This window comes from Petaurus breviceps, unplaced genomic scaffold (assembly GCF_028583685.1).
Source record: "Petaurus breviceps papuanus isolate PSGF00001 unplaced genomic scaffold, PetGlider_PUasm1.0 174, whole genome shotgun sequence".
Taxonomy (NCBI): domain Eukaryota; kingdom Metazoa; phylum Chordata; class Mammalia; order Diprotodontia; family Petauridae; genus Petaurus; species Petaurus breviceps.
In genome coordinates this window covers 69,409,950-69,436,162 of record NW_027185761.1, presented here as the reverse complement: position 1 = coordinate 69,436,162, position 26,213 = coordinate 69,409,950, and the positions used below count along the sequence as shown (strand labels likewise).

Below are 26,213 nucleotides of genomic sequence, written 5' to 3'. Positions count from 1 at the left end.
GATAGATAGATAGATAGATAGATAGATAGATAGATAGATAGATAGATGGATGGATGGATGGAAAGATGGATGGATGGAGATATAGATGGAGAGATAGATAGATTAGAGAGATAGACAGACAGACAGACAGACAGACAGACAGACAGATAGATAGATAGATAGATAGATAGATAGATAGATAGATAGATAGATGGATAGATGGATAGATAGAAAAAATATGCAAAGGAAATAAAAGAAGATTTGGGGGGTAGAAGGACGTGGAGGGGTCAGACCTCATTATTGACATATGCTTCTTTCATTTTCCCAATGTCTCCCCAGAGAGAGGTGGTGAGTGCGCTCTGAGAAACCCTTCTCAAAGCATCCATTTGGGCTTGGCTTGTAGCAGCCATGGTTGACAGCTAGCGTCGGCAATCATGGGCAGTGTTGTCTTGCTTTCTCTAAAGACCATGAGGACTCAGTTTCTTTAGCCTGCATCGCATATGTGCTTTTGTCTCAAGTCAAAAAAGCTGCTTTTTCCTCAATCTGAAGTATATAGAAATCCCTAGAGAGCAGAGAGTGCCCCCAGCATCCTTGTTAGCAATAGCCATTAGCAGATATCAACTCTGGCTACCATTTTAGGAGCTTTGTCCCTGAGTGATGCCCTCGAAGTCTGAACACTTCAAAGCTCGGGGTTTGACCCATAAATCCTTAGTGTGAAGGCAAGAGCAGTTCAGGAGAATGGTCACTTCCCAACACGTCTGTGGTCCCTCTGACTATGACATTTTATCATGAGAGGAGGCAGAATCTTTACTAATTTGTGATGTGTGCTGCTTAGGGAATACATGAGTGCAGGCAGTAGTGGGAGAACTGAAACAGGAGTCAGCAGGACCCAAGTTCAAATCCCATCACTAACATGTACTTGAACTTACTATAAGAAAATCGGTTTTGCCTGTCTAAGTCTCTATTTCTTCAGTTATAATATACAGATGATAGTAATAAAACATATATTTCCCTCCCAAGGGCTTTGTGAAATTTCCTTGGGATGATATGAAAGCACTTTGCAAACCTCAGAGCCCTTGTAAAATGTCAGCACTATGCTATAAAGGCTCCTATTTAATATGGAGAGGAGGATATAGGAGATCGTTCATTTAATATAGTTTAAAGTGTCTGCTGAAATGTTCCAGGTCAGGACTTCTAAACATTTTTTGTGTCCTGGACCCCTTGGGTCACAGTCTGGTGAATCCCTGGACCCCTTCTTGGAATCATGTTCTAAACACATAAAAATGAAACGTTGGATTACAAAGGAAGCCATTTATCATGAAATGCAGCTATCTCACCCCGGCTAAGAATTACTAGACTGCATTGCAATAATCACCAGACTTGGAACCTGGAGGTCTGGACTCAACCATGATATTTGCTAATTGTATAAGCCCTTGAACCTCAGTTTCCTCATCTGAAACTGAGGATAATGATTATGCTGCCAGCCTCCCAGGATTATTATTGTGAAAGAAAGTTCTTTGGACAGTCTAAGAGGGCTACAAGAGAGTGAGCTGTACTACTGTTATCAATGAAGGTTGATTTGGGTATTTGCTTAAAAAGAACAAACAATCCCAGCTCCTGCTCAGGCTGTGGCATGCTCACTTCTCTGTTTCTGTCTAGTGATTCTGGTCCTCTCCGCATCACAAAGACGCCATCACCACCAGAGGAGCCTTCCCCCCTGCCCAGCCCAGTAGCTAGTCCGAATCACACCCTGGCGCCTGCCTCTCCTGCACCAGCCCGGCCAAAATCGCCTTCACAGGTAGGAGGAAAGAGGGGAGAGCCAGGAGGGGTGTGCAGGTGGCAGGCCCAGAGAATCTTCCCATTGGATGCCAAGGTGTTCCTTAGGACTAGTGATATCCCACAGAACGTCAGGAAAGACCATTGCTAAGCAATGACCGTCTGCAAAGCCTGATCACCTCTCATTCCCTAAGGACACTCTGCAGTTTAAAAAAATGAAACTATACAGCTGGTCAGTCATCCCAGAAATCTCAGCCCCACTCCCTTCCACGCCTGCCCTGTTCAGGAAATTCCTCTACTTTCCATGCTGACTTTCTTGCTCTTCATCTGCCAAAACCCAAACCATCCTTCAAGGCTTAGCTCCAATAGCGCCTCTCTTTGAACGTCCCAGAATTCACTGTGTCACCCACAGGGCCCAATGTTTGAGTTCTCTGTGCCTGCTGCTTATCTCCCCTAATTGGCCCCTCCCACTATGACCCTGATGATTGTTGTTGTTCAGTCATTTTCAGTTGTGTCTGACTCCTGGTGACCCCATTTGGAGTTTTCATGGCAGAGATGCTGAAGTACTTTGCCATTTTCTTCTTCAGCTCATTTTACATATGAGGAAACTGAGGCAAATAGGATTAAGTAACTTGCCTAGGGTCACACAGTTAATATGTATTTGAGGCCAGATTTAAACTCACGTAAATGAGTCTTCCTGTCTCCATGTCCACTGCCCTACCCCTCAAGCACTACCCAGCTGCCCTTGGCCTTGATGGTAGTGAGGCCTTTTTTCACAACCCCATCTATAGCAACTAACAAGGTACTTTGCACCAAATATTCCCTTATTAATTGTTGGATAAAAGTCAGTGAACTGATAAAACAATCCCTGTTTGGGGCAGCTTTGGGAACCAACTACCAGAGCTCTCTCCAATTGCCTTTTTGTTTAATTTGGTCCAGACCTGTGATTTCACTGGTATCTCAAATGTCAGTGTGGAAATTCTTTCCATTGACTCAGGCCTGAAGCTCATTTTTACCTTATTGTCTTAGAAATGTGCCCAAATCTAAGAGGCTAAGTGACCTACCCAGGGTCACATGGCCAAATGTGTCCAAGGCACATCTGCCTTCAAGCCCAGCTCTTCACCCTCCAGTGATTCTGGAGGACTACAAGCCAGCAGTGGGGAGAGGGGAACCCAAAAGCCTTCTGAAGAGGTGAAAGTTCTTTCTTTTGCATCCTTGAGATATAACATAAAGAGGCTTCACTCTGAAATATTTCAGGGAGAGGTGAGATGTTGCAGGAATAGAGATTTAGAGCCAAAGCGACCTTTGAAGCCATCCAGTCTGACAGATGAGGAACCTGGAGCTCAGAGATCCCCAGGTATCATACATCTTTCTGAGTCGGGATTTGAATCTTCTTTCTAACTCCAGGTCCAGTGTGCCTTCTGGCTTCCTTCCTCCTGTCTACAGCATGGGAATCTTTTTTTTTTTAAGCAATCGGGGTTAAGTAACTTGCTCAAGGTTACACTGCCAGTTATTTCTGGGTGTGGTGCCAGCATGGGAATCTTTGAAAGGCCCATTAAAAGTCCTTTTGGTGTCCTTTGGGGCATCTCAGCGGTGGAAACAGGAAGATTATCATCCAAGTCCTGCCCCTGATTTGTCCAAGCTGTGACACCCTGGGCAAGTCACCACACATCTCATTGTCCCAGACAACATTTTGTTTTACTTTTTCAATTAACAAGCACTTATTTTCTCTCCCTCTACAATTTAAAAGAAAAAAAAAGCCCTTGCAAGAAATATGCATGATCAGGCGAGATAAATTCCCACTTTGTCCACATCTAAAGATGTCCATTGCATTCTATATCTTGAACTCTTTGCCTCTAGAATACAGAATGAAATTCATTGAGAGCAGAGATTCTGTTATTTTCCTGCCACAGGAGGTGTTTAAGGAATGCTTATCAATTTATTAATTGATTGACAAGCTAGAGACCAGCTGTAATTCACATAAGTGGAGAGTTTCCACTTTGAGAATTCCTGAAGCCAATAAAATCATAGGTCCATAGTTAAAAAAAAAAAAGCCATCTTTGCCTTTAGACCAATTGGAATAGGTTATTTTTTTTCATTCATTGTGTTTGCAAAATGCATCCGTGCTGCCCTGCAGGTCAGATGGTGGCTTAGTATGCATCCTTTCCCAGCCTCTCCACCTTCCCCCAAAACCAACAATGGTAACACCAGCAAAGCCTTGGGGACTTCCTTGGTCTGGACCAGTCTGAAGAGTGACATAAGAAAGGGACCCAGAGCCAGGACAGGAGCTTCTAGCCAGACCCTCCTGGTATGTTTGAGAGACCCCAGGAAGAGGCCTCTTTAAATCCGGTGTCCTCCCAGGCCCCTCCTGCCTTCTTCGGAGGTATGCTGGCCTCTGATTCTCAGATATCTCCATCAGGGATCGATCAATCCTCCCATCCAAACCAGAGCACTTTAAGTGAGGCTAGAAAACTTTAAAAAATCGTCAAATACAACCTTTTCAGGCCTGCAAAGAGGATTTCTTTAGCAGGCTTCCCCCTTTACCCAAGACCTCATTCTGAGTCACTAAACCTCTTTTTTGTTTTTTAATATTTTATTTTCCCCAATTACATATAACAGCAATTTTAACATTCATTTTTTAAAAATTTGAATTCCAAGTTCTCTCCCTCTTTTCCTTCCCCTTCCCTGTAAGCAACTGGATCTAGGTTGTACATGGACAATCATGCAAAACGTATTTCCATAGTAGTTGTGTTGGCGTCACCAAGTTTCTGTGTCTGATAAACACGCCCCACACGATGTTTGACTGACCCAACGAAGCCTTTGCAGCAGACCTGCCTAATGCCTCGGTCTCTGGCAAGTCACTGTTCCAAGACTCAGTCTGGTCATCTGTGAAATGAATTCTAGGGCCATAGATAAAGAAGGGGCCTGGGGGCATGAGAATATGACCTCCCTCTTGGGCTGCTGCCAGCCTCCAGCTTCCTCCAAACAGACCACCATGATTTTGTTCTCATCTCTTTTTGATGGGGTTCATCTAGAAATGGTCCTGGGTAGTCTGGGCCATGAAGTGAGGGGTTGGTACAGCTGGATAAATCATTCCACTGGACACAAGGCCTTGATCGGCCGGGTCCCTGAGAAAGTCGTTCCATGGGTCCCTCTGGCATCCTCCAGAATGGCAGGGCTGCTACCCCCTGGTCCCATCCCCTCTGATGTGATCTCTTCCCATAGGCCTCTGCCTTATAAAATCATCATTACTTTAACACAAAAATAAACAGGGTCTCCACGCTGTTTTTTCTGCTTTTATATCCATTCTAGAAGGCCAGCAGCCAGAGAACTTGGGTTCTAGGTCCCCACTAGCTACATGATTTTGGGAAAGACATTCCACTTCCCCAGAACTGTTTCCTGCTCTGTAACACCAGGGATTGGAGGAGAGGACCTCCTAAGTCTATGATCCTCTGGTCTCATGTTCCTGTCTGAATAGCAGCAGGCTACACGTGGGCCTCTGCGTGCCCATCTGTAAAATGGGTGGATTGAACCAGACAACCTCTGAGACTTCTTCTAGCTGGAAATCTAGCCTTCCATGACCCTCTCTGGACAATGGAATTTGTGATCTCGGCAAAACTGCTTAACATCTTCAGGCCCCAGTTTCCTCATCAGTGAAATATGGGGGTCGGACTCAGCGGCCTTTCAGGTTTCTCCCTGCTCTGAACTACAATCCTGGGGTCCCAACTGCTCCCCAGGGTCAGCCAGGAAGCTCAGAGGATCCTTGGTGCAGAGGGTTGGGGGGGAACCTCAGAGAGCATCAAGTCTAACAAGTGACTGACCCAGGGTCATGCAGGTAGGCAGGTAAATACCAGTAGGATTTGAACTCAGGTCCTCTGGTTCCTGAGTCAAGCTTCTTGCACTGTGCCCTAGTACCTTCTTGTGTAGAGGTCATGTTCTGCCCCAGCCAGGGGAGCACCATCCCTGTGAGAAGGCCTGGGGCTCTGTGGGAGCACTTAGCCCCGAGAGGCCATTTCTGCTGAGAGGTCTTGGCTGCACAAACTTACTCTCTTCATCCTTTTTTCCCAGTTGCGGAAAGGGCCTCCTGTCCCTCCTCTGCCTAAAGTCACGCCCACAAGGGAGCTGCAACAAGAGAACATTATCAGCCTCTTCGAGGACAACTTTGTCCCAGAAATCAACGTGACGGCTACTTCCCAGGTCAGTGGTACAGCCTGTGAGGGTGGGGCAGGGCAGGGCCCACAGAGCTTGTGCGTGTGTGTGTGCGCGTGTGTGCGCGCGTGAGTGTGCGTATGTGTGTGAGTGTGTGTGTGCATGTGAGTGTGTGTGAGTGTGCGTGTGTGTGCGCGTGAGTGTGCATGTGTGTGCGCGTGTGCATGCATGTGTGTGAGTGTGTGTGCATGCGCGCGTGTGTGCGCGCGTGAGTGTGCGTATGTGTGTGAGTGTGCGTGTGCATGTGAGTGTGTGTGAGTGTGCATGTGTGTGCACGTGTGCATGCATGTGTGTGTGTGAGTGTGCGTGTGTATGTGCACATGGAACAAGCCAGGGCAGGATAGCTGCACAGGCCACGTGGGAAGGAAAGGCCAGGAGGAAAGGGGGCGGGCTGCTGGAGTGGCGGCCCCTCAGCTTGGCCTGAGCGCTCAGTCACTGCCTGCCTGTATCCAGACAGCTCCGATTTCAGGAGGGAATGTGAGTGGCTTGTGCCGAAGCTGCCGCTGACCCTGGACAGTCTGGAGGCAGCTCTGGTGAACCCAGAGAAGCTTCCCTGTGTGGGGCGAGGCCTGATTCATGCAGGCAGGGTATGGGCTGGAGAGCAGGGCTCAGTGCTCTTCATCCTCTTAGAGACTGAGGGTGGAGCCTATACATTTTCCTCAGAACCCAACGGGTCACAACTCTTTCTGACTCTTCTGCAATAATTATTTGTAGCAGCTACTCCTGCCACCTAGCCAGCTGGGAACACATCAGTAATAGCAACAGTACTGTATTAAGAATGAATGAATGCATGGACGGACAGACAGACCGATGGACAGATGGATGGATGGACAGATGGATAGATGGGTGAACAGACGGATGGATGGATTGGTGGACGGACGGATGGATGGATGGATGGATGGGTGGATGGACGGATGGACGGATGAACGGACAGATGGATGGATGGGTGAACAGATGGATGGATGGATGGGTGGACGGACAGATGAATGGGTGAACAGATGGACGAACTGATGGACAGACGGACAGATGGATGGATGGGTGGACGGACAGACAAATGGACCAATGGACGGATGAACAGATGGATGGATGGGTGGATGGAGAGATGGACGGATGGATAGACGAGGGAAAACATATGTCAAGTTCTGGCCATGTTCTAAGCACTATGGCTAAGCATTAGGGATGCAGATATAAAGGTGAAGGCAGCCTTTTCCCACAAGGAGCCTCTATTCTAACAGGAGAAGCAATACACATAGGGGAGTAAGGGCCAAGGAGGGATATTTTGGTTTGCAGCATTCTAGGCCTGGTGAATGGAACCTTCTGTTGGTGTTAAGACATTTTTAGTCCAATTCTTCATGTCCCTGTTTGGGGTTATTTTGGCAGAAATACAGGAGTGGTTAGCCATTTTCTTCTCCAGCTCATTTTACAGATGAGGAAACTGAGACAAAAAAAGGGTTAAGTGACTTGCCCAGGGTCGCACAGCTAGTAAGTGTCTGAGTCCAGATTTGAACTCAGGAAGATGAGTCTTCCTGACTCCAGGCCTGGCACTCTATCTACTGTTCCACCTGGCTGCTCCAAGGAGCACCACAGGGTAATGGATTGACACAGCCTTTCCAGTAGAAGAGGCCATATTGATTTAATTATGGATCCAGAAGTGGAAGGTTATGAGGGACAATGGAACATATACATGCAGCAAGAAGGGGGCTATCTAGGAGATGAGTGGAAAGTAAAGTGAGACGTGGCTGGAGCCGGCCTAGATGTAGTGGGTAACTCACTCAGCAATGAGGACAGTGGCACCCCAGGGCAGCAGTTCCACAACTGAAAGGGTTAAACTCTCCAGGCTATGATCTGTGGTTCCAGAAGCCAGGCCAGTGGCAGGATTATGGCCAGGAAGTAACGTAGCAATAGGGGAAAGGGGGAAGATGGGGGAAATGGGGTGCTTCTTTACCAATAACATGACCAATATCATGACAGAGCCCATGTGAAATAGCAATCCCATCAGGCCTCTTACATTTTATGTAGGTGGGCAGGATGATCACATCCTACTGACATATAATCAGGTGCCTTCCCTTTATAGCTGGTGTAATTGGGCCCTTCTCAATGAAGTTGCTGGACTCAAGGGCACCCGTATTAAACATGATCTGGGGGAGTTGGCAGAATTACAGGCAGAGCTGTGACGGGTGAGGGAGTGGATGGAGGCATCAGGAGGAACTCTCCTTTATTTTTAGCAGGGCTCAGATGAATAGATAAGAGAGAATAAGCAGAATTACAAAGGGAAGATGTGAGAGCAGCTGTGGGCAAACAGGATATTGGAAATTAGAGCACTGGCATGGATCTAAATGGGCTTTTCTTCCCAAAAAAACATTTTTTGTGTGTGTGCTTTACGCAGAGTGTCTTACTGAAATCAAGTTTCCATCAATTCCTTAAATGGTTTCTCTCCTCTCTTTTGAATAAAGGTTTGTTTTGGAGGAGGCATGAGATCAGAGGGTTCAGACTGAAAGAGCCTTCCCAGGGCATCCAGGGCTTGGATTCAGGGAGACCTGGATTTATCCATATCCTGCATCAGGCATTCACATTCTCTGTGACCCTGGCAAAGTTACTTAACCTACTATCAGCCTCAGCTGCTTTATCTGCAAAATAAAGGGCTTAGAAGGAGGAATCTTATCTCATTGTCAGGATAATGAACCATTTCATAAGCATGGATTTTATTTCTATCTTTTTAATATTTTATTTATGTATTATATATATTATTTAATTTCAACAAATATTTATTAAAGACTAGACACTATGTTAGGTGTTGGTGTTAAATGGCAAAAAGGAAGCACCTCTTGCCCTCAAGAAACTTACATTTCATTGAAGGGGAGTCACACACAGATAAGGAAATAGAAAGTAATCTGAGTAGGGAGAGAACTCTAATACCTGAGAGGGAACAGAGGAAGAGATCTGGGAAGGCTTCCTGTAGGAGGTGGCCACTTAGGTCCAAAGATCATGCAACTAAGTGAAAGAGAATTTTGCACTTATCTAGTCCAATCCCCTCATTTTACAGATGAGGAAGGAAGAGTGATGTCATACCCTGGGTCACACAGGGAGGACACAGGCAGCGGAGATTTGATCAGGTTCTATTCCTTCAGGTTCAGCCCTCTTTCCAGGGAGTCATGGTGACCAAGTCATAAAAGAGGCTAGAGATTCTAGGAGGCAGAGGTGAGGAAGGCATGCTATCTAGCCAAGAGGCTCAAGAGGCCCAGCAGTGGGAGAAGGCGTATGGAGTTCAGGGAACAGCTAGGAAGCCCATTGCTTTGGTTCAGCGTCAATAAAGGACAGTAAAGTCATTGATTTAATTCTGGAAAGGATGATGGAGGTCAGTCACCAGGTCCAAAGTTCATACTTTACAAACCAGGAAGCTGAGGCCAATAGAGGTAAATGAAGCAAGTCTGGGAACCTAGGTGGAAGCTGGGATGTAGAGAGTGTTCAATACCAGGCAGAGGAGGTTATGGCCCTGAGTGTCCAGAAGAATGGCATCATGGGTGGGTAAGACCTTAGAAGAAAAAGAGATCTCCTGGTTTCACCATCTCCTGGCTGTTCTGGGTCTGCACCTGAAAGGTGATGAGCACTTTCTCCCTTTGCTCTCCAATAGCCAGAATGACAATAATGCCCTCACTTGCTTTCTCTCCTGGGATTATTCTTTAAGAAGGACACCAGGCCTGGATCTGTCAGTGTGGCGTATTTAAGCAAGAGGAACTAAATGCCAGCAGCACTTCTAAACTAATAATAACATGTTCACCAATTAGACAGCCACACAGAGATGAATATGACAGGCTGAAGTCTCCTGTCTCCTCTTAACGTCCATCATGCCTCCTTCTCCCCTCTAGCCAATGCTACTCTCCTAGTATGCTGAAGGTGGAAATGACACTCAAAGTTAAGCAGACCAGATCCTTGCCCAGTAGATGACCCTCCCCCCAAATTCCCAGCAAGTGCCCATCTGACCTCTCTGGGAACATTCCCTGTGACAGGCAGTCAAAGGGCTTGGGTTCGAATCCTGCCTATGACACTGACCTCCCTGGGTCTCAGTTTCCTCCTCTGTAAAATGAGGGGGTTAGACCTCATGGCCTCTGAGGTACATTCCAGCTCTTTATCTATGGCTCTTTGATACTCTCTTCGACTCTGCCATCCCCTTAGTGATCTATTCTGGGCCTGACCTTCACTCTTCCTTTGTTTATAGCAGGGATGGGGGAGGAGAAGATTGGATAGTTAATGAGTAATTGATCCATTCACTTCTATTCCTTCCCTAAAACATCTCCACCACAGTCCTTTCTAAGTGGCCCAATGCTGTGAATTATGTCAATTAGCTGCTTTCCCCTTTCTTAACTCCTAGATAGCATCTGTTCACATACACCCCTTGTCTGGTTAGCAGACAGTTTCCGATCCGATTCTTCACCCCTATCAGATAGTCTAGACATCCAGCCTTCCTCCCCGTTGACACTGTTCGATGAATGATGACTGTTTGGCTTCAGTAATTTAGCTGGTGCCCATCCTCCCATCTTGTCCACAAGGACAGCCTGAGAGACTCTGTCACCACATCCTTTTCCTAACCTTCAAGAGAGATAAACATCCCTTAACTTCAGGCCCCGGCTTTAAGAATGTAATACAGTGCAACATTTCAGGGCTTTTCCTGGAGCATCGACTTCTAGCCCAAATGATGAATGCAAACAAAATGAAAATGGCAACATCCCTGCACATGTGCCCTTCCCTTGGCTTGCCCGGGCCATCTGTATGCCCAGAGTGGTGGTCTCTGCTGACAGTTCTAACACACAAGGACGAGTCCCTGATGAGGAAGATGTTTCACCACAAGCATTCTGATCGGCCGCTCGCTCTCTGCTTCGATCTGGATACAGGTCAGCTACCGAAGACTTCTCCAAGACCAGGCCAAAGATGGCTGGCCGTCTGCCCTCCCATCCCTCCCATGCCATTCTCACGTTGGGAATGCCAGCAGTGCCCACCCGGAAAGCAAAGTGGGAAACTGGCATTTCTGTCAGATCCTGTTGGGATACATTTTAGTACAGTTTCCGATACATCTCCAAAGATACAATGTTGCCCCTAAGCTAGGCTTCTTCTATGTAATGAACCCTACCACATTTTTGTTCGGAAACTGGGCTGGAAGTCATAGGATAATGTCTTATTATAACGTCACATTTTTGCCATGCTTTACTTACAACAATCCCACGCACCAGGTAGGGTATCACTATCTCGTCTTACAGATAAGGACGAGGCTGGGAGACATTAAATGCCTTGCCCAGGGTCACACATCTAGAAAGTGCCCCAGACTGGATTCACAATGAGGTCATCTTGACTCCGTTCTATCCACTGCGCCATCTAGTGGCCGCGCATTGCATTCCAAATACTGTGTGCCCCGTACCTAACTATTCAGAGGATATTGCCAATGTGACCACGTCCTGCATAGCCCAGGATATAAAGGGGAACATATAAGTCACCTTAAAGTTTAATGCAACGAGAGCAAGACATAACCTGTGGACAGTCGGGATGTTCCATCGGCATCCTTATGACATCAAGGAAAAGGAAGGAAGGCCCCCATCCCACAGGGAAGAGGCACTATGGAGCTTCACTATGGGTGCCCATACATTAGTGTCCCATAGGAAAGGCAGGCAAGGATAGGCTGGGCTCTGCCTAGCTGGAGGGCACACCTGCATCAGCGTAACCAGCATTCTTTTGTAGCTGAATAGATGATTACATTTTGGCAGTCCCTTTGCCTGAAAAGTCATTCTAGCGGTGTTGAAGCAAGTCAGTGGGGCACACAGTATTCATGACATTTGTGTCAGGAGGCACTTGGTTTTGCTTTATGTTGTGACCACAAGTCAGAGCTTCCAATCCATGCCATCAACTCCTGACCACAATTCATGTGGTTGGGTTTAGGGCAACCAGATCCAGACTCTCTACTAAATAGCAATAACAACAAGGAAAATAATTATAATAATATCCTAAACTCATACCCTCCTGATGGTAGCTCAAGAGGACCATATTTCTCTATAAACTGGAAGCCAGAAGATCTAGGCTTAAATCTTGTCTCAATCACTTACTAGCTTAGGCAAGTCATCATTATTGGATAGGTCTTATACAATGAGGGAGTCAGATCAAGGTCCCCAAACATTCTGTGATTCTACAAAATTTGTGTTGACATTTTCTCAAGTTATGAGGATATTACAAATTCCAGTTGGTAGTAGCTTTGACATCTTTATTTAAGACATGAATGCTACACCCCGTTTCCTCATCTCTCTTTCCCCCAGCAATTTATTGGCCAATCTAATAGGCTGCACTCAGGAGTCCAGATTATCATACTAAATGAAATAAATTGCAGAGTCTATTACTTCTTGAAATGTATTTAAACATAACTTTCTCTTCTCTTAATCAAGTTTCTGATTAGCTCTTGCCTAATGACATGAGACATGAGTTTACATTTCATGAGGTCTGGGGCTTTAATAAGAAAACTTCAATATTCCAGGAAATTGCTACCCTTGAATCATCACACAGATCACCCATCTAATTGGTGCAGAGATTTTTCCGCTAGGACACCAAGAGCCTTCATTTACAAAAGGAGGGGATTTGGTTGTACACTTTCTGCAGTTGTCTCTGTCCAGTCACAAAAGACCATTGAGTCCAGTCAGTGCATACCTGGACAGGAATCCCCTCTATTCTTTTGAGGATCCCAGTTTTCAAGACAGATAGAATCTCAAAGAGCATCTAATCCAGGGGTTCTTCAGCTAGAATCCATTACTTTTTTCAAAAATATTTTTGAGAACTATTTTAGTAGAACTGGTTTGCTTTATAATGCTGCTGTATTTTATTTTTTACATCTGAAGACATTATTCTGTGAGGAAGGTCATGACTTCAGCAGTCTGCTGCCAAAGGGGTCCATGACACACAAAAAGGCTGAGATGCTCTGATCAGGTCCAACTTCCTTACTTTACGGATAAGAGCGCTCAGACTGAGAGAGGAGTTGACTTGCCCAGAATCACCAGGTAGGAAGTGGCCAAGTTGTCTGAACTCAGGTCTTCTGACTTCAAATCAAGCAGTCTCTCCACTGCACCAAGAGGCTTCCTTTCTACCTGGAAATTCTAAGGATCCATCATTTCATTAGCAAATTTGTGCCCTCCAATGACATAGATGACAGTCTCTCTGTGAATTAGTAAATGCTCTTTGAGAATTAGCATAGCCCCAAATGAGCACCAGACTGTGGGTGACCTGCTGGGAGGCTTCCCTGAATCAGGCTTGTCCCAATAGCATGCCATGCCATGGCGCATGAATGCATCTGTGCTGAAAGACTTTGAGGGCCCAGGGTCAGCTCCATGCTATGAGGACACATCGGAACAAGAAGTGAGAAACATCCCCAAGAGATGAGCCCTGTGCTTCCTCCTGTAACACTTTAATGAGGGGTAGTTAATGTCGCTGTACATTGGGTCATCCCTGATCTTTGGGAGATTTCCCTTACCTTGAGCCTGAATTGGAATCACAGTTCAGATGACTCCTTCAAGTTCAGCTATTGCAAAGAAGCATTCGAGGCAGAATCAATTAAAAGCTGTGGAGTGGAAGGGGATGGAGGGACTTCCTCATTTCCATTACAGCTGACATGTGGGTATGGGGAATAGGTCAAAATCAGTGGCTCTTTTTCCCTTGACATATTCACAAAGGTGACTCCTGAATTAGATCCTCCTCCTTGTATTTGGATACTTAAGGAGAGAATTGTAAGACCTCCCCTTTCTCTTGCAGACCTCCTAAAAGGTACCTGTTTGCTTTGGGGGCATTTCTAAATACTAGTAACTTGTGTAATATCTTTGACTCTCAAGGCCTATGGAACAAACAGAGACAAAGAGAAAATCACAAAGGAAAGTCTGACATCCAAAGTCTGGAGCTGGGCTACTCAGATTTGTTTAAGTTGTCTTTTTGTCTGGTTGACAATGACTGACCTTTCCACAGGTTAGATGTGGGCAAAGGAACAAACTGGCTTTGGGATCTTATGGATCCTAAGGCACAGACCTGACCGTGTCACTCTACTGCTCCAGAAGGATCAGAGGCTCCCTATTGTCTCCAGCAGAAAATTTGGCTCCAACCTGTCTTTCCAAGCTCATTGATTATTGCTTTCCCTTCCTCCCTCCACATTCCAGCCCAAATGGCTCACCTGCTCTATACCTTTCCTGATCGCCCCTCCAACTGTTAGTGGGCTCACCATCTCCCCAAATCACTTTGAATGCATTTTAGTTTATTTTGCATGGGTACATCTTGTATCAGACTAGGAGAACATAAGCACTGTAAGAGCAGGGATCATTGCATTTTGGTCCTTGTATCCCCAGAATCCAGCATTGAGTCTGGCACATAATAAGTAATTAATAAGGATTTAGTCAGTTGGATTGAGTTGACTCTTTGATCTCATAAGTTTGGGCAGTCCCTTTGCTGGTGCAGTTAGCGATACCTCCGATCTCCTCCTCCTGTGGGATTCTTGTCTGAGGCTTTCTGAAAATGCCCCCTCGAGGAATGGCTTGATGCACTAGAGACCTTTCCCTAGTTCTTTTTTACATTTGTATTTATTTTATTTTTAATTTATGGAATAAAACAAGCACTTCCATAACATGGTATAATAAAAAGGTTATTGCACATGAGACCATAACTCTAATAAGTACAACTTGCTATTCCCTCTAAATATGTAATAAAGTTATTGTACAAATTTCTTTTTTCCCTTTATTTCCCTTCCTCCCACTCCTGCTCTGGAACTTATAACCTGGTCCTTGTGACATTTAATACAGGATAGATACTGGAGGAGCCCTCAGGCCACTTGTCAGTCTGGTAGCCATCCCTCACTCTTACTCTAAGCTTGAGAATCAATGCATGACCATGTGAGCAGGGAAGCCTGGGCTTGGCCTATTTCTGACATCAATTTCAAGTCACTGACTCTTCCCTAACAGAATGAAGTTCCTGAGCCGAAGAAAGAAGAGTCTTTGCTCGATCTGGATTTCGATCCTTTCAAGCCAGACGTTACACCAGTGGGATCAGCAGGCATCACCCACTCGCCCATGTCTCAGGTAGGGCATTTTTCTTTTGGGGGTGGAGAGGGGAGGAAGACTGGGGAGTTGGCAGGTTCAGATACCTGTTCATCACTTCTTTGCTAACAAACTGGTGAGTTTATGAAAAGGATTTTGCCCTTTCCATATCCCAGCAATCACTTTTCCCCCCAGGGGATCCTTTTTTCCTAAGGGGAAGGTTAGCAAATTGATGTCTTCTACATGTCCTCAAACTTTTTTCTCCTGTTAATTTTCCCATTCTATGAAAGTTCCTTTGCACTGGAAAGTGATGTGGTGGATAGAAAGTTGGTTCACAAGGCAGAAAGATCTGGGTTCAAGTCATGCCTTTGACACATACTAGTTTCATGACCACAAATGAGTAACTTCTTCTCTCAGGGACCTAAGCAATCCTTCAAGACTAGAAGGCATTGAAAAGTTGATGACCTGAATTGGCAGAGGGGATTTCCTCCTATGGGCAATCTCTACCAATAAAGTTACAAGTCCTGTCCTTGTCCCTAACCTGATCTCTCCTATTCCTGGCTTCTCAGCAATGATATAAGTGAACCACCAGCACACAATTAAGCCACAGAACCACGTTTGAGAATTTACACCTTTGACCCTAGTGACTTGACTCCCCTTTCCCACAAGCCATAATCTTCCCCTTTCTCCACCTAGAGGGCAGCTTTTTCTATGAGAGCTGTGACCCACTTACTTTTCTCACTGTTTTCTTCACCCCCAATAACCTTTCAAATTTAACCATGATGGATTAAGTCTGCCTTTAAGACTCTCATAGGCCCCTCTGGTGAAGAGGATCAGCCTTGATATTTGCCTCGTGATGGTTTCCTGAGGGATCTGAGGGCAATTCCTCCTTCCCTTTTCCTAGCTATCAGGATGAAGAGAAATACAAGGCAGGCTAGTTCATCCAAAATACCAAACATCTGCTAACGTGTTTGGCCTCAAGCTGCATTTGAAGTGCGGATCTATCTGTAGGGACTTATTTCAAGCCAAAGAATTGAGCCATGCAGGGACAACTCACCTACTGAGATGCTGACATGCGCCTCGTGCCCTTGGCTTGCACCTTCCTAGCTTTTCCGTGCAGGAATAGATACCGCTCTTGGTACTGACCTGAACAGAGACATCCCACGTGGGCTCCCAGGGTTTCCTTGCTCTGTACAAAGGAAGAATGAATAGAGTCTAAGACATCCCTGAAACAGGTCATTTAGCAAAGCAGTATTGGCCAGGATGCCCAAACAGAGTTTGGAGTTGACTTGGTGTGTCACTCCTGCCTTCCCTATTCAGGAAACTCTTTTTTAAAGTAGAGATTGTCTCCAGCAGGCATAAAACTGCAGACTTTCCCACTATCTAAAGCTCTCTTGAGCCAGGGACCACAGGAAGGTTTCAAGGTGGGTGCTAAGATGTCAGATGGGCCATTTTCATAGCACTTTTGTTTGACCTCTTGGACCAAGGGAGTCACCTTTTTTTCTATCAAACCCTCGTTGGAATAGGCCACAGACCAGGGGTTTTTCACATACTCTGGATTTCATGCTTCTGTCTTCATATTCCCAGCAGCCAGCATAGAGGCTGCTACATAATAAGCCCTTAATAATTGAGTGATTACATACATGTATTGGACTTCTATTGGACTGTAAGCTCAGAATGTGCCCATTTCAGTTTTGTGCCCCGGTACCTAATGCAGAATAAGGAAGGTTAATTGTATTGAATTCAGTAAGACTTGGCCATTCCTCAGGAAGAGTAAGCCTCAGACATGCTAGCCTTCCTTATCTATGCATATTCCTTTCTTACTTCCAATTTTTAACATGGTGCATGGAGTAAACCCCCCCCCCCCCAGCCCTTGGGAGAAGTCAAGCAGCTGCTTGGCTAGGAGCTCACTGGCCCAGCCATCCCTATGTACTCTCATTTATATGGACTGACAATATTTTTTTTTCCTTTTTAGACATTGCCCTGGGACTTGTGGACGGTAAGGACTTTACCAAGGATCGTATATGCTGATAACTCTGGGTCACCAGAGAATCCATAATGCTTGAAATTCTTCCTCCAAACTTTTGTGCAAGTAAAGCTAAAATCATGCTATTGCTTGCCAATCTGATCTCCCTAGAACCATTACCAGACTGTTGAAGGTACACTGTATTTCTGGAGGTCTGCCATTCATTCAAACCAGTGGCACCCAAAGTCTTTTTGTTTGCTTGTTTTGGGTCTGGATCTGTGATTTTACCAGTGTGGGGAGGGGGATTCCCAGTGAGGAAACCCCTTCCCCTGAGACATACTAGCAGCCCATCTTAGCACATAACCTTTGGGAGTAACTCAGGCACTGAGAGCTGTCTTGTAGTGTGTGTTGGGGTCAGGACCTCCAGGCTTGAAAGCCATCTCTCTATCCACTCTGCCACCCTGACTCTCAGCCTTACGTGGCCCAAGCTTAGCTCTGAAGGGTATAGTCTTGGGTCTGAAGATTCATAGAAGGTCAGGAAAATGAGAATAGATAATACAGGGTTCACAAGGCAGAGTAATAATAGGAGGTTAGGGTTAACTTTAACAACTACTACTACTACTACCACCATCCTTTACAAAGCCCTTCCAGGTTTGTAAAGCACTTGACATGTATTATGCCATTTGGTCCTCACAACAGCCCTGCGGAGTAGGTGCTAGTCTCATCACCCTTTTACAAATGGGAAAGTCAGCCTGAGAGACACTTAGTGACTTTCCTAGGGTCACACAGCTAGAAAGTGTCTCAGGCAGCATTTAAACGCGGACTGTCCTCACTCCAAATCTGGCTGTTTCTTCTCTATGCTGCTGAGAGGTCTAGAACACAGGGGCTAGAGCCTGGACACCTTAGTCTTTGTGCCTCTTGCCATGACTCCAGCTGACATTGTCTTCCAGGGGTGATAGGGTGAGATCAGAGGCCTCACTCCTCAACTGTGGCTTCAGAATAAGGATGAAAAAATGTTTAAAATGTAGGTTGTTTTGTATCTGGTACAAGTGATGCCCAGTTATCTTCCAGAACCAGGGGCTCTTCTCCTCTTTTGTGTGTCCTGCCCCCCTTTGGCAGCAGTATGGCATAGCTAGACTCTGCCCTTCTTAGATTTTTTAAAAATCCATAAAATCCGTAGCTTTGCAAAAGACACCACTCATACTGAAATGCAGTGACCAACACATTAAAATCAATAAATCCAGAGACCTCTGCTTCTCACTTGCTGTATGACCGGGAGAATAAGGTCACAATCTTTCTGAACCTCACTTGTGAATGGATATAATCATGACTGGACTTCCCAGAGCTGGGAGGAAAATCCTTTGGTCAAGTGGGCAGTTGTATCTGTGAGAGCTGCTGGCCAGCTCCCTCAGTTCTCCCAGTAAGATTCAAAAGTGAGAGCTACTTTTTTGGCCAGGGCCAGACTTACAAAGCGTGGTTGGTAATTCTAGAAACAGAGACGCCCCTTCACAGCAAGAAGGGGTTTCCATCCTGCTTAATGCTCCTCCTGTTAAGGCTTGTGTGCACACTGAGGAGCCACCCGTGTGAAGGCAGCACTGGCTTTAAAGGTTATAACTCTGTGCCTCTTCATCAGGCAAACACCCAAGGCCCCATGGGTCCAGATGGGCAACGACCCTACCTCCCATGCATACACGTGAGGCTTCCGTCCGAGAAAGGCTCCAGAGCTCCCTCCTACATGAGGCCTTTCCTGGCCACCCCCCTGCCCTCTCCTCAGCCTGGCCAACTCTCTCTCCTTCTCAACATTCATTTGCATTTTTGCTATTTTGACCTTCCTCTAAATGTGTGTTTCCTTTCATTAGAAAGTAAGCTCCTGGAAGGCAGGGATTTCACTTTTGTTTTAACATTCCCAGAGTTCAACACAGGGCCTGGTACACAGTAGGCCCTTCATAAATCTTTGCTGCCTTGAATTTGTCATGTCCAGCTATTGTCTTTGCCTTGTCTTTCTCTTGCCTCATATGTCTGATTTTCCTCCCCACAGACAAGCAGTGAACTGGTCCAGCCGGTAGGTTGACTTTCTGAAATTTCTCTCTTTGGTGTATCGATGAGTGTGCAGTGATTGTATTCTTGTCCCTTCCAAAGAGTAGCAGCTTTTCTCATGACTGTGCTGGGCACCCCCGTAGTCTGAGGTGCCTTACCCGAGGCCCTCACTAGCTTCTCCTTTGTGCAAACATTGACCTCTGTGTTTTCTCACCCACTCTTGCCATGACCAAATTCATCTTACTTTGTTTTTTCCCCCTTTGCTCTTCTGCCTGCTCTAAAGCCTGATTCTTCAAAAAGCCTTTCCTTGTGTAACCTGATCATGGAGGAAACTCCAGACCTCGGGTCAGCCGAAGACATGCCTGACCCCCCAAGTGACCTAGGGTCATTCATCTGGGGCCTAGATGTTAGCACAGACAGTGTCAGCCAGGAGGTTACAGCAGGTGATTCTGGAGAGGAATCCGTACCCGAAGCTGGGGCAGAGCAGAGCATGGCAGGGCCAGCTGTCACAGAAGAAAACTCCTTGATTTCCCCAGAGGCTGAGCCAGAAGCTCGATTTGCCATGGGTCTGAGTCCAGAGTTGGAGCTGCCTTCTGAATCCTCACTAGACTCTGAGATGCCAGTTGTGGGAACTGGAGGCTTTCAAGAAGAAATCCACTCAAGTGTGGAAAGAACAAAGGAGGAAGAAGAAAAAATGGAAGGATCGCTGTGGGGAAGCGTGGAGACATGTGAAAAGGTAGACACCAGCAATGTTAGTGCCCAAGGGATAGAAGGTGCAGAGGCGTGTGAAGAGGAAGCTTGGGGAAGTCGAGGAAACAAAGACACACGGCAGCCTGAGACAGGAGAAAAGGGAGGCCAGGAGACACGCAGAGTCACGGAGGAGGAGGACGCTCTTTGTATGATGGGGGTCTCCTCGGGGGAAGGTTCTTTTGAGGAAAGTGAACACAGAGACAAAGAATTAGCAGCAGTAGGTCCTGCAGGTGCACTTAGAGGTAAGGTGCAAGAGTTAGATACCGTGGTGCCGATAGTAATCAATCAGTGTGAAATTGTTAAGGGCCTTGAGATGGAACTTGAGAATGCCTTAGGCATCTGGAGTCACGAGCACCAGACAGAGCATGTGGCAAGAATGGAGCATGCTAGCACTGTAGGATGGACTTTAGCTATGGAGGAAGGAACAGCCATGTCTGGAGGTCCTCCTGACCTAGAGATGGTACATCGCTCAGAGCAAGACCCTATGGGTCTGGCAGACATTCATTGTGATGCTGGCCTGAGTGATACAGAGGAGACTGGGCATGACCTTGAATGTGGCAGGGTCAGCACATGCCAAAATGTAGGCATCATTGATGACCCTAAAGCTGCCTTCGCCCCCAGCAGGGATGAAATGGCCCTGCCACTCAGAGCTGAGTCTGCCTCTTCTGACAGTACTGGGGCCAGATGTAGTAATAACCTGTATTCAGGTCAAGCAAAAGATTCATGGGGAGAAGGGAATGAAACTGCAGTCCCCCAAGACAGTGGAAATAGCATTAGCAAGCCAGAAGGCTCAGAGGCAGATCCTTGGGGGATAGATGCAAATCAGATTTGGCTACCCAACTGGGACCCTACTGTGAATAATGAGGATTCCTGGGACTTCAGTGGTCTACCAGATGGCCCAAAGAATGGCTTGGATAATTGGCCAGAATTTGTTAATCAGTGGCCCACCCAAGATGTGGGAGGTTCCAGGAGTTGCTGGGAAGATGCAGGCCTAGATGCCAACAAGAGGACTTTGGAGGCTCATTTGAAAGCAGGGTTATCTGGGGAACAGGCCAGCATGAGTGTCTATCAGCAAAGCCAGGATTTAGCAAGACCCATGGTTCTGTTCCACGTGGGCAGCTCCCCAAATGCTAGCACGGAGAGTTCAAATAGTCCTAAAGACAGTGAGACCAACAACTCAGACTTATCTGAAGATGAGATTGCTAACCGGAGATATGGAGTGTTGTACCGAGAAGTAGAGGCAGAGAAAGAAGAGGTACCTACCCCGGTGTGTAGCCTAGCCTAGCCCAAGATCCCCGTAGGCTCTGTTACCTTGTGTCTCCATGCCTTCCTTCTCTGAGTGACCCCTTGCTGACCTCCTTGACAAACTCCCCCACATCCTCCGAACTCTGTACAGCCTGACCATACAAATAGGTTGACCAAAAAAAGGGTGATCATTATAAATGGTCCTGGTCTGTGCCCTCATCCTGGGTAACAAGTGTGGAGATGACCGAGTGTTTGCCTTTCAAGTTTCCATACTGTGAACAGAGCAGGGACTGCTCACAGGGACATTGGTTTAGAGCAGGACCACAGCTGCCCTCTCCTCCAAGCTCTTGTTTTGACAGAGGAGGAAACGGAGACCCAGAGAGGATAAGTAGCTTGCCTGAAGTCACACAGGCATAGTGGTGGAGCTGGGGTTTGAACCCAGATTCTCAGTGCAGGTTCTTCACCCACCGCTTTGGTCCCTGCACTATGTTTGGTGCCCCCAAAGTGCTTACAGATGAGGAGTGCATGAATGGCATATTCGCATGCACACACAAATTGGGGAAATCTCACTCTGGGTAAAATTCTGCCATCGCTGTTTAGAAAACCAGGGAAATCTATTGACAATAACTAGGAAGGTGATGGTCGTGGCCTGATGCCAGAGAGACCCCGAGACTCCCCTTGGGGCTCAGCCCTTAGGGCTGCGCTGCCATTGCTGGGGGAGGGAGTCCTTGGGAACGTGAAACAGCCGTCAGAAATGGCTGGGAAGAGCACCGGACCTTTTTTTGTCAGCAGCCTATTGGATGTGCCCCCTCGTGGTCTCCTCCATCTCCCAAGTACTCTCGCTCATGCCTTTCCCTTTCTCTCCATTTTGGTTTCATGGGTGATTATGTCACTGTCTTTTCCATGTCCGCACATAAAACTATATGAATGTTAACAAGGACTGTGAAGACTTAGCAAGTAACACATTCTGGTCTCCACTTCCACTTAGGCATCTGGCGGCACCTTCAATGGATTCACCCAGGTAAGAAATAAATGAGTCGGAGAGTGACTCTGGGCTAGTGATGACTGAACAGCTCTGCAAGAGAGGAGGCCAGATGCTTCTTTAAGTCAAGGTGTAGCTCATGAACGATAGAGTCAGAAGACTTGAAGCTTGATGGGTCCTTGGATGCCATAGAGTGGAACACCCCCATCTGTAGATGAGAATACAGAGGCCCAAGAAGGTGGTGATTTGCTTAAGGTCATATAGAGATGAAGTATATGAAATGATGCCTTAAGCCTCAAGGCTCACCGGATTCTGCTCTCAAAAGAGGGATGTGGGGCTATTGAAGGGCTGGGGGAAGGAGATAAAAAGGAGGGGGGAGACTTTGAGGAAGGTGCTCACAAAGTCTCTGAAGAGCCTCCCTGAAGCTCAATGTAGAAGTATGGGGAAAATATCATGAAAGCCATGGAGTATCCAGGGAGGTGATGGTGCCACTATTCTTGCCCTGCTCAGACTAGAGTGGAGAACTGTATATTTTAGGAAAGACACTGAGAAACTGGAAAGTGAAGGACTTTGATTCCATGTCATATGAGTAGCATTTGAAGGAACTGGGATCATTTAACCTGGGATGTCCTAGACTTTGGGGGAAAAGGAGGGCCCCTCAGGTATTAGTCTGGATACCTCATGGAAGGGGGATCAGACTTGGGCTTCTTGGCCCCAGAAGCAAAATGAGAAACCATGGGTATGAGCCACAAAGCAGAAAGGTTAGGTACAATATCGAGATATGAATGATTAGAACTGCCCTTCTGACAATGAAATGGGTTATTGGCAAACAGAGGCCAGGTGACAATTTATCAGACAGGGCTGTGGTAGGATGTTTTGTCAGGTACAGGGTGGACTAGATGGCCACGGACATCCTTTCCAACTCCAAGGTTCTGGAATTTCTCTCTACAAGTTGGCTTTCAGCACCACCAATGTCTAGTCTGGCTCCAGTGGTGTAAGCGAGGACACCATCACACAATCTCAAGACTGTGCAGACCCTCACCAACCTGAAGAGGATGTCAGGATGGGGCTGCTGCCAGAGCCTTCGTTGGTGACGCCCAATCATACTAAGTGCAGAGATAGTTGTCACCAGCAAAGATTGAATGCACATAAGCACCCAAGGACCTCCAGTCCTTTTATGGGAGATGGGCCATTTGGAAACATGTTCTTTGCCTGTGGCTTTCTTAGAAGTTCTTGAGACATGAAACATGATAGCAGCAGTCCTAGAATCCCAGATTGGGAAGAGACCTGAGTGACAGTCTTTTTTTTTGTCATGGACTCCTCTGGCAATCTGGTGAAGCCCACACTTCCCAGAGTTATGTTTTAAAATGCATAAGACAAAATACATCAGATTACAAAGGAGACCAACTATATTAAAATATTAATTTTTTCTTAAACGTCAAGTTCATGGACTCCAGATTTAGAACCCATGATGTAATCCAACTCAGACCTAAAATGAATCCCCTGTGATAGACCCAATTCATGGTCTGCCATCTTCTTCCTGAAGGCCTCTGGTAAGGGCCAAACTCCTCCCCTGCAAGGTAGCCCATCCTCTTTGTCGTTAGCTCTGTTAGGAAGTTTTCCTTGACATCAAATCCAAATTTGCCCCTTTTGCAACTTTTACTCATTGTTCCTAGTTCTATCTTCTGAGGCTAAGATGAACACAGTCTAGCCCTTCTATGGTGATAGCTATTCAGGTGCCTGAAGACAGCTATCATGTTCCCCTGAGTCATCTCTAAGTTAAATATTCTCAGTTCCTTCAGAGGACCCACATATGATATGGACCCAAGACCTTTCACCATACTTTGACCCTTGGTTGGGCCATCTCTATATACTGGACATTCATCTAGGTTATCTGTTTCCTTCTTAAATTGTACCTCTAACTGAATGCATACCCCAGGTTTTATCTGATCAGGGCAACCCTGGTTTGGGGATTAGGTCGTAGTTCTTGTGATTAAGACAACCACTAAGAGAGGATGTCCTCGTATGGGGTTCCTGGCTTTGGGTAAAGAGAGGAGAGGGACAAAGGAGTGCCCACCCTGAGCCATCCTGGTCTCCAAGCTAGTAAGCTGTCAGTCTCATTGACCCATTCACAAGATGCTCAGCACACAGGTAGAGACACAATGTGTTAGCCCCTATCAGAGTCTAGGGTCTAGGGCCTCACTAGTTTCTAGCAGATGCATCATTTTGGATATCAGAAGGCACCAGTTTGAGCCTCGGCAGGTGGGCAGAATAAGGCTGGCAACAAACAAGCTCTGAAGAGAATGTATTTTTAGGAATCTCTTTCTTCTCATTGTGTTGTTTCTTCAAACCCAGATGCATTTTCAGTGCAAACACACAAGAAATTGTGGCTGATTTGGTTTTTTTTTTTTCAGTTAGACTTTTTAATGTAAATTTAGAAGATTTCTAATCACAGCCATTTAGGTGACATTTAAATGCTCTCTTGGGGAGTTTTCAAAACACTGCTGATTTGAGCTCCCTTTCTTCCCAATGCCCAGCCTCAGGACACTTCTCTCTTCACCATGCCTGCCAGTCAGACCGTGATGGATACCTCGGTAAGTAGCTTTGGTTTGTAGACAAGAAAAAGACAAGCATTTTCTTTCTCCCCTGTTTCTTCTGCCAACTCATTCTCTCAGGGATGGAGATTGAGCATATTGGATGTCCATGGACCTCCGTTCTACACAAACAGGCCAGAGAACTGGAGAATTTTGTTTCTCTGACTTCTCAGCTTGGTCCTGTGAAGTTGAGTGGGAAATATGTCTATCTTTATTTCACTATAATTGATAATCCTACATATTTTATTTAATGTACTTCACACCATTCTTCTATATAGATTCTGTATTGACATAAATTAATGCTGTAAGAATCCTCAGAGGCCACCAAATCCAAGCCTCTCATTCCACCAGGGTCAAGTGATTTTCCCAGGGGCACGTGCAGCTAGTCTGTGTAGGAGGCAGGGTCAAAACTAAGGTCTGCTTGACTGCAAGTCCATCACTATACCCCTGGGTCACTCAGCAGCCTATCTGATTATCTTTCCTGTCCCACATTCACTGTCTTATTTATATAGAGTACTGTATATATATTATCAGTTGTATTCAGTTGGAGATACCGTTTTTCCATGAAGACATTCCATCTTCACCTATTTTGGCATCTCCTGTTGGACTTCTAACTTGGTCCTCCATAGCCCTCATTACGCTTTTGGTTATTCAGAGCCGGAAGGTCTCAAAGCAGGTGGCCCATGTGGAGCTTTCCTTAGAAATAGATCCTTTCTGGAAATATGTGCCCTTCACCCTCAGGGAAATCACAGAAAGGGGGCCCTATTTTTATAGCATGTTCCCAGGTTAGCACAATGTTTACCAAATGAGTATTTATGGGAGCTCAAAGGAACTCAAAGCTCTTGGTGTCAGCAGGAAAGCCATGAGCCGAGTTAGCATGACCATATCATCAAGTCCAATGGCATCAAGTTTGGAAAATTCACCAAAGCCTCTCAGACAGAGGATATCATTAACCTTAACTGCCAAACGTGCCTTGGTGATTTGGGTTCACTTTTCATATTTTTTTCTTTCTCCTAACCCAACCCCAAAATAAAATCAAACAAAGGCTGAGTTGGAAGAAGTGCCCCCCACAGAACCCAAAGTCGAGGAGCCCTTGGCTGGAGCTCCTGCTGAGGGTCAAGACATCCAGCCTAGTGAGGCAGCAGAGGAGGCTGAGGTGAGTGTCAGCTTCCACTCCCAACCATCCATGCCATCCTCACCTCCCCACCACCAGTCATCTCTTCATTCATTCATCCATTCAGCTCCCATGCCATCCTTCTGCTTTACACAGCACCATGGACACCAGCTTCCACCATGAATATCCCAGCAAAGAGAGAGTTCAAGTAGGTTTTGTTGTACCCTTGATCTTTTAACTCCCTTCCATTCCATGGCCCTCATTCATTTACTGACATGACCCTGCTTTTCAAGTAAAGGCACTGAGACTACTAAATCAGCAGTTCTGTTCAAGCATCTATATACCTGACTTCTTGGATAAAGTACACTGCACCAGTTGACACTTTTTACCAGACCAGAGGTTCCTCATGGTGAAATGGTCCTTAACTGCGTGTGTGTGTGTGTGTGTGAGAGAGAGAGAGAGAAATAGTAAGAGAGAGGGGGGAGAGAGAAAGAGAGAGAGAGAGAGAGAGAGAGAGAGA

The 26,213-nt window shown here is 46.2% G+C and overlaps 1 protein-coding gene across 2 annotated transcripts in view; it reads left to right on the top strand.

Moving 5' to 3' along the window:
• AMPH (amphiphysin) overlaps window positions 1-26,213 on the top strand; it is a 188,166-nt gene that overhangs the window by 136,834 nt on the left and 25,119 nt on the right. Inside the window, exons 10-17 of one of the 2 annotated variants that reach the window (XM_069084384.1) lie at window positions 1,639-1,777; window positions 5,824-5,952; window positions 14,931-15,047; window positions 16,981-17,004; window positions 19,010-19,033; window positions 21,992-22,024; window positions 24,523-24,579; window positions 25,625-25,735. In XM_069084384.1, coding sequence (XP_068940485.1) covers window positions 1,639-1,777; window positions 5,824-5,952; window positions 14,931-15,047; window positions 16,981-17,004; window positions 19,010-19,033; window positions 21,992-22,024; window positions 24,523-24,579; window positions 25,625-25,735 — 634 coding nt within the window. The remainder of the gene's footprint in view (window positions 1-1,638; window positions 1,778-5,823; window positions 5,953-14,930; window positions 15,048-16,980; window positions 17,005-19,009; window positions 19,034-21,991; window positions 22,025-24,522; window positions 24,580-25,624; window positions 25,736-26,213) is intronic. The other variant, XM_069084385.1, reaches the window with a different exon arrangement.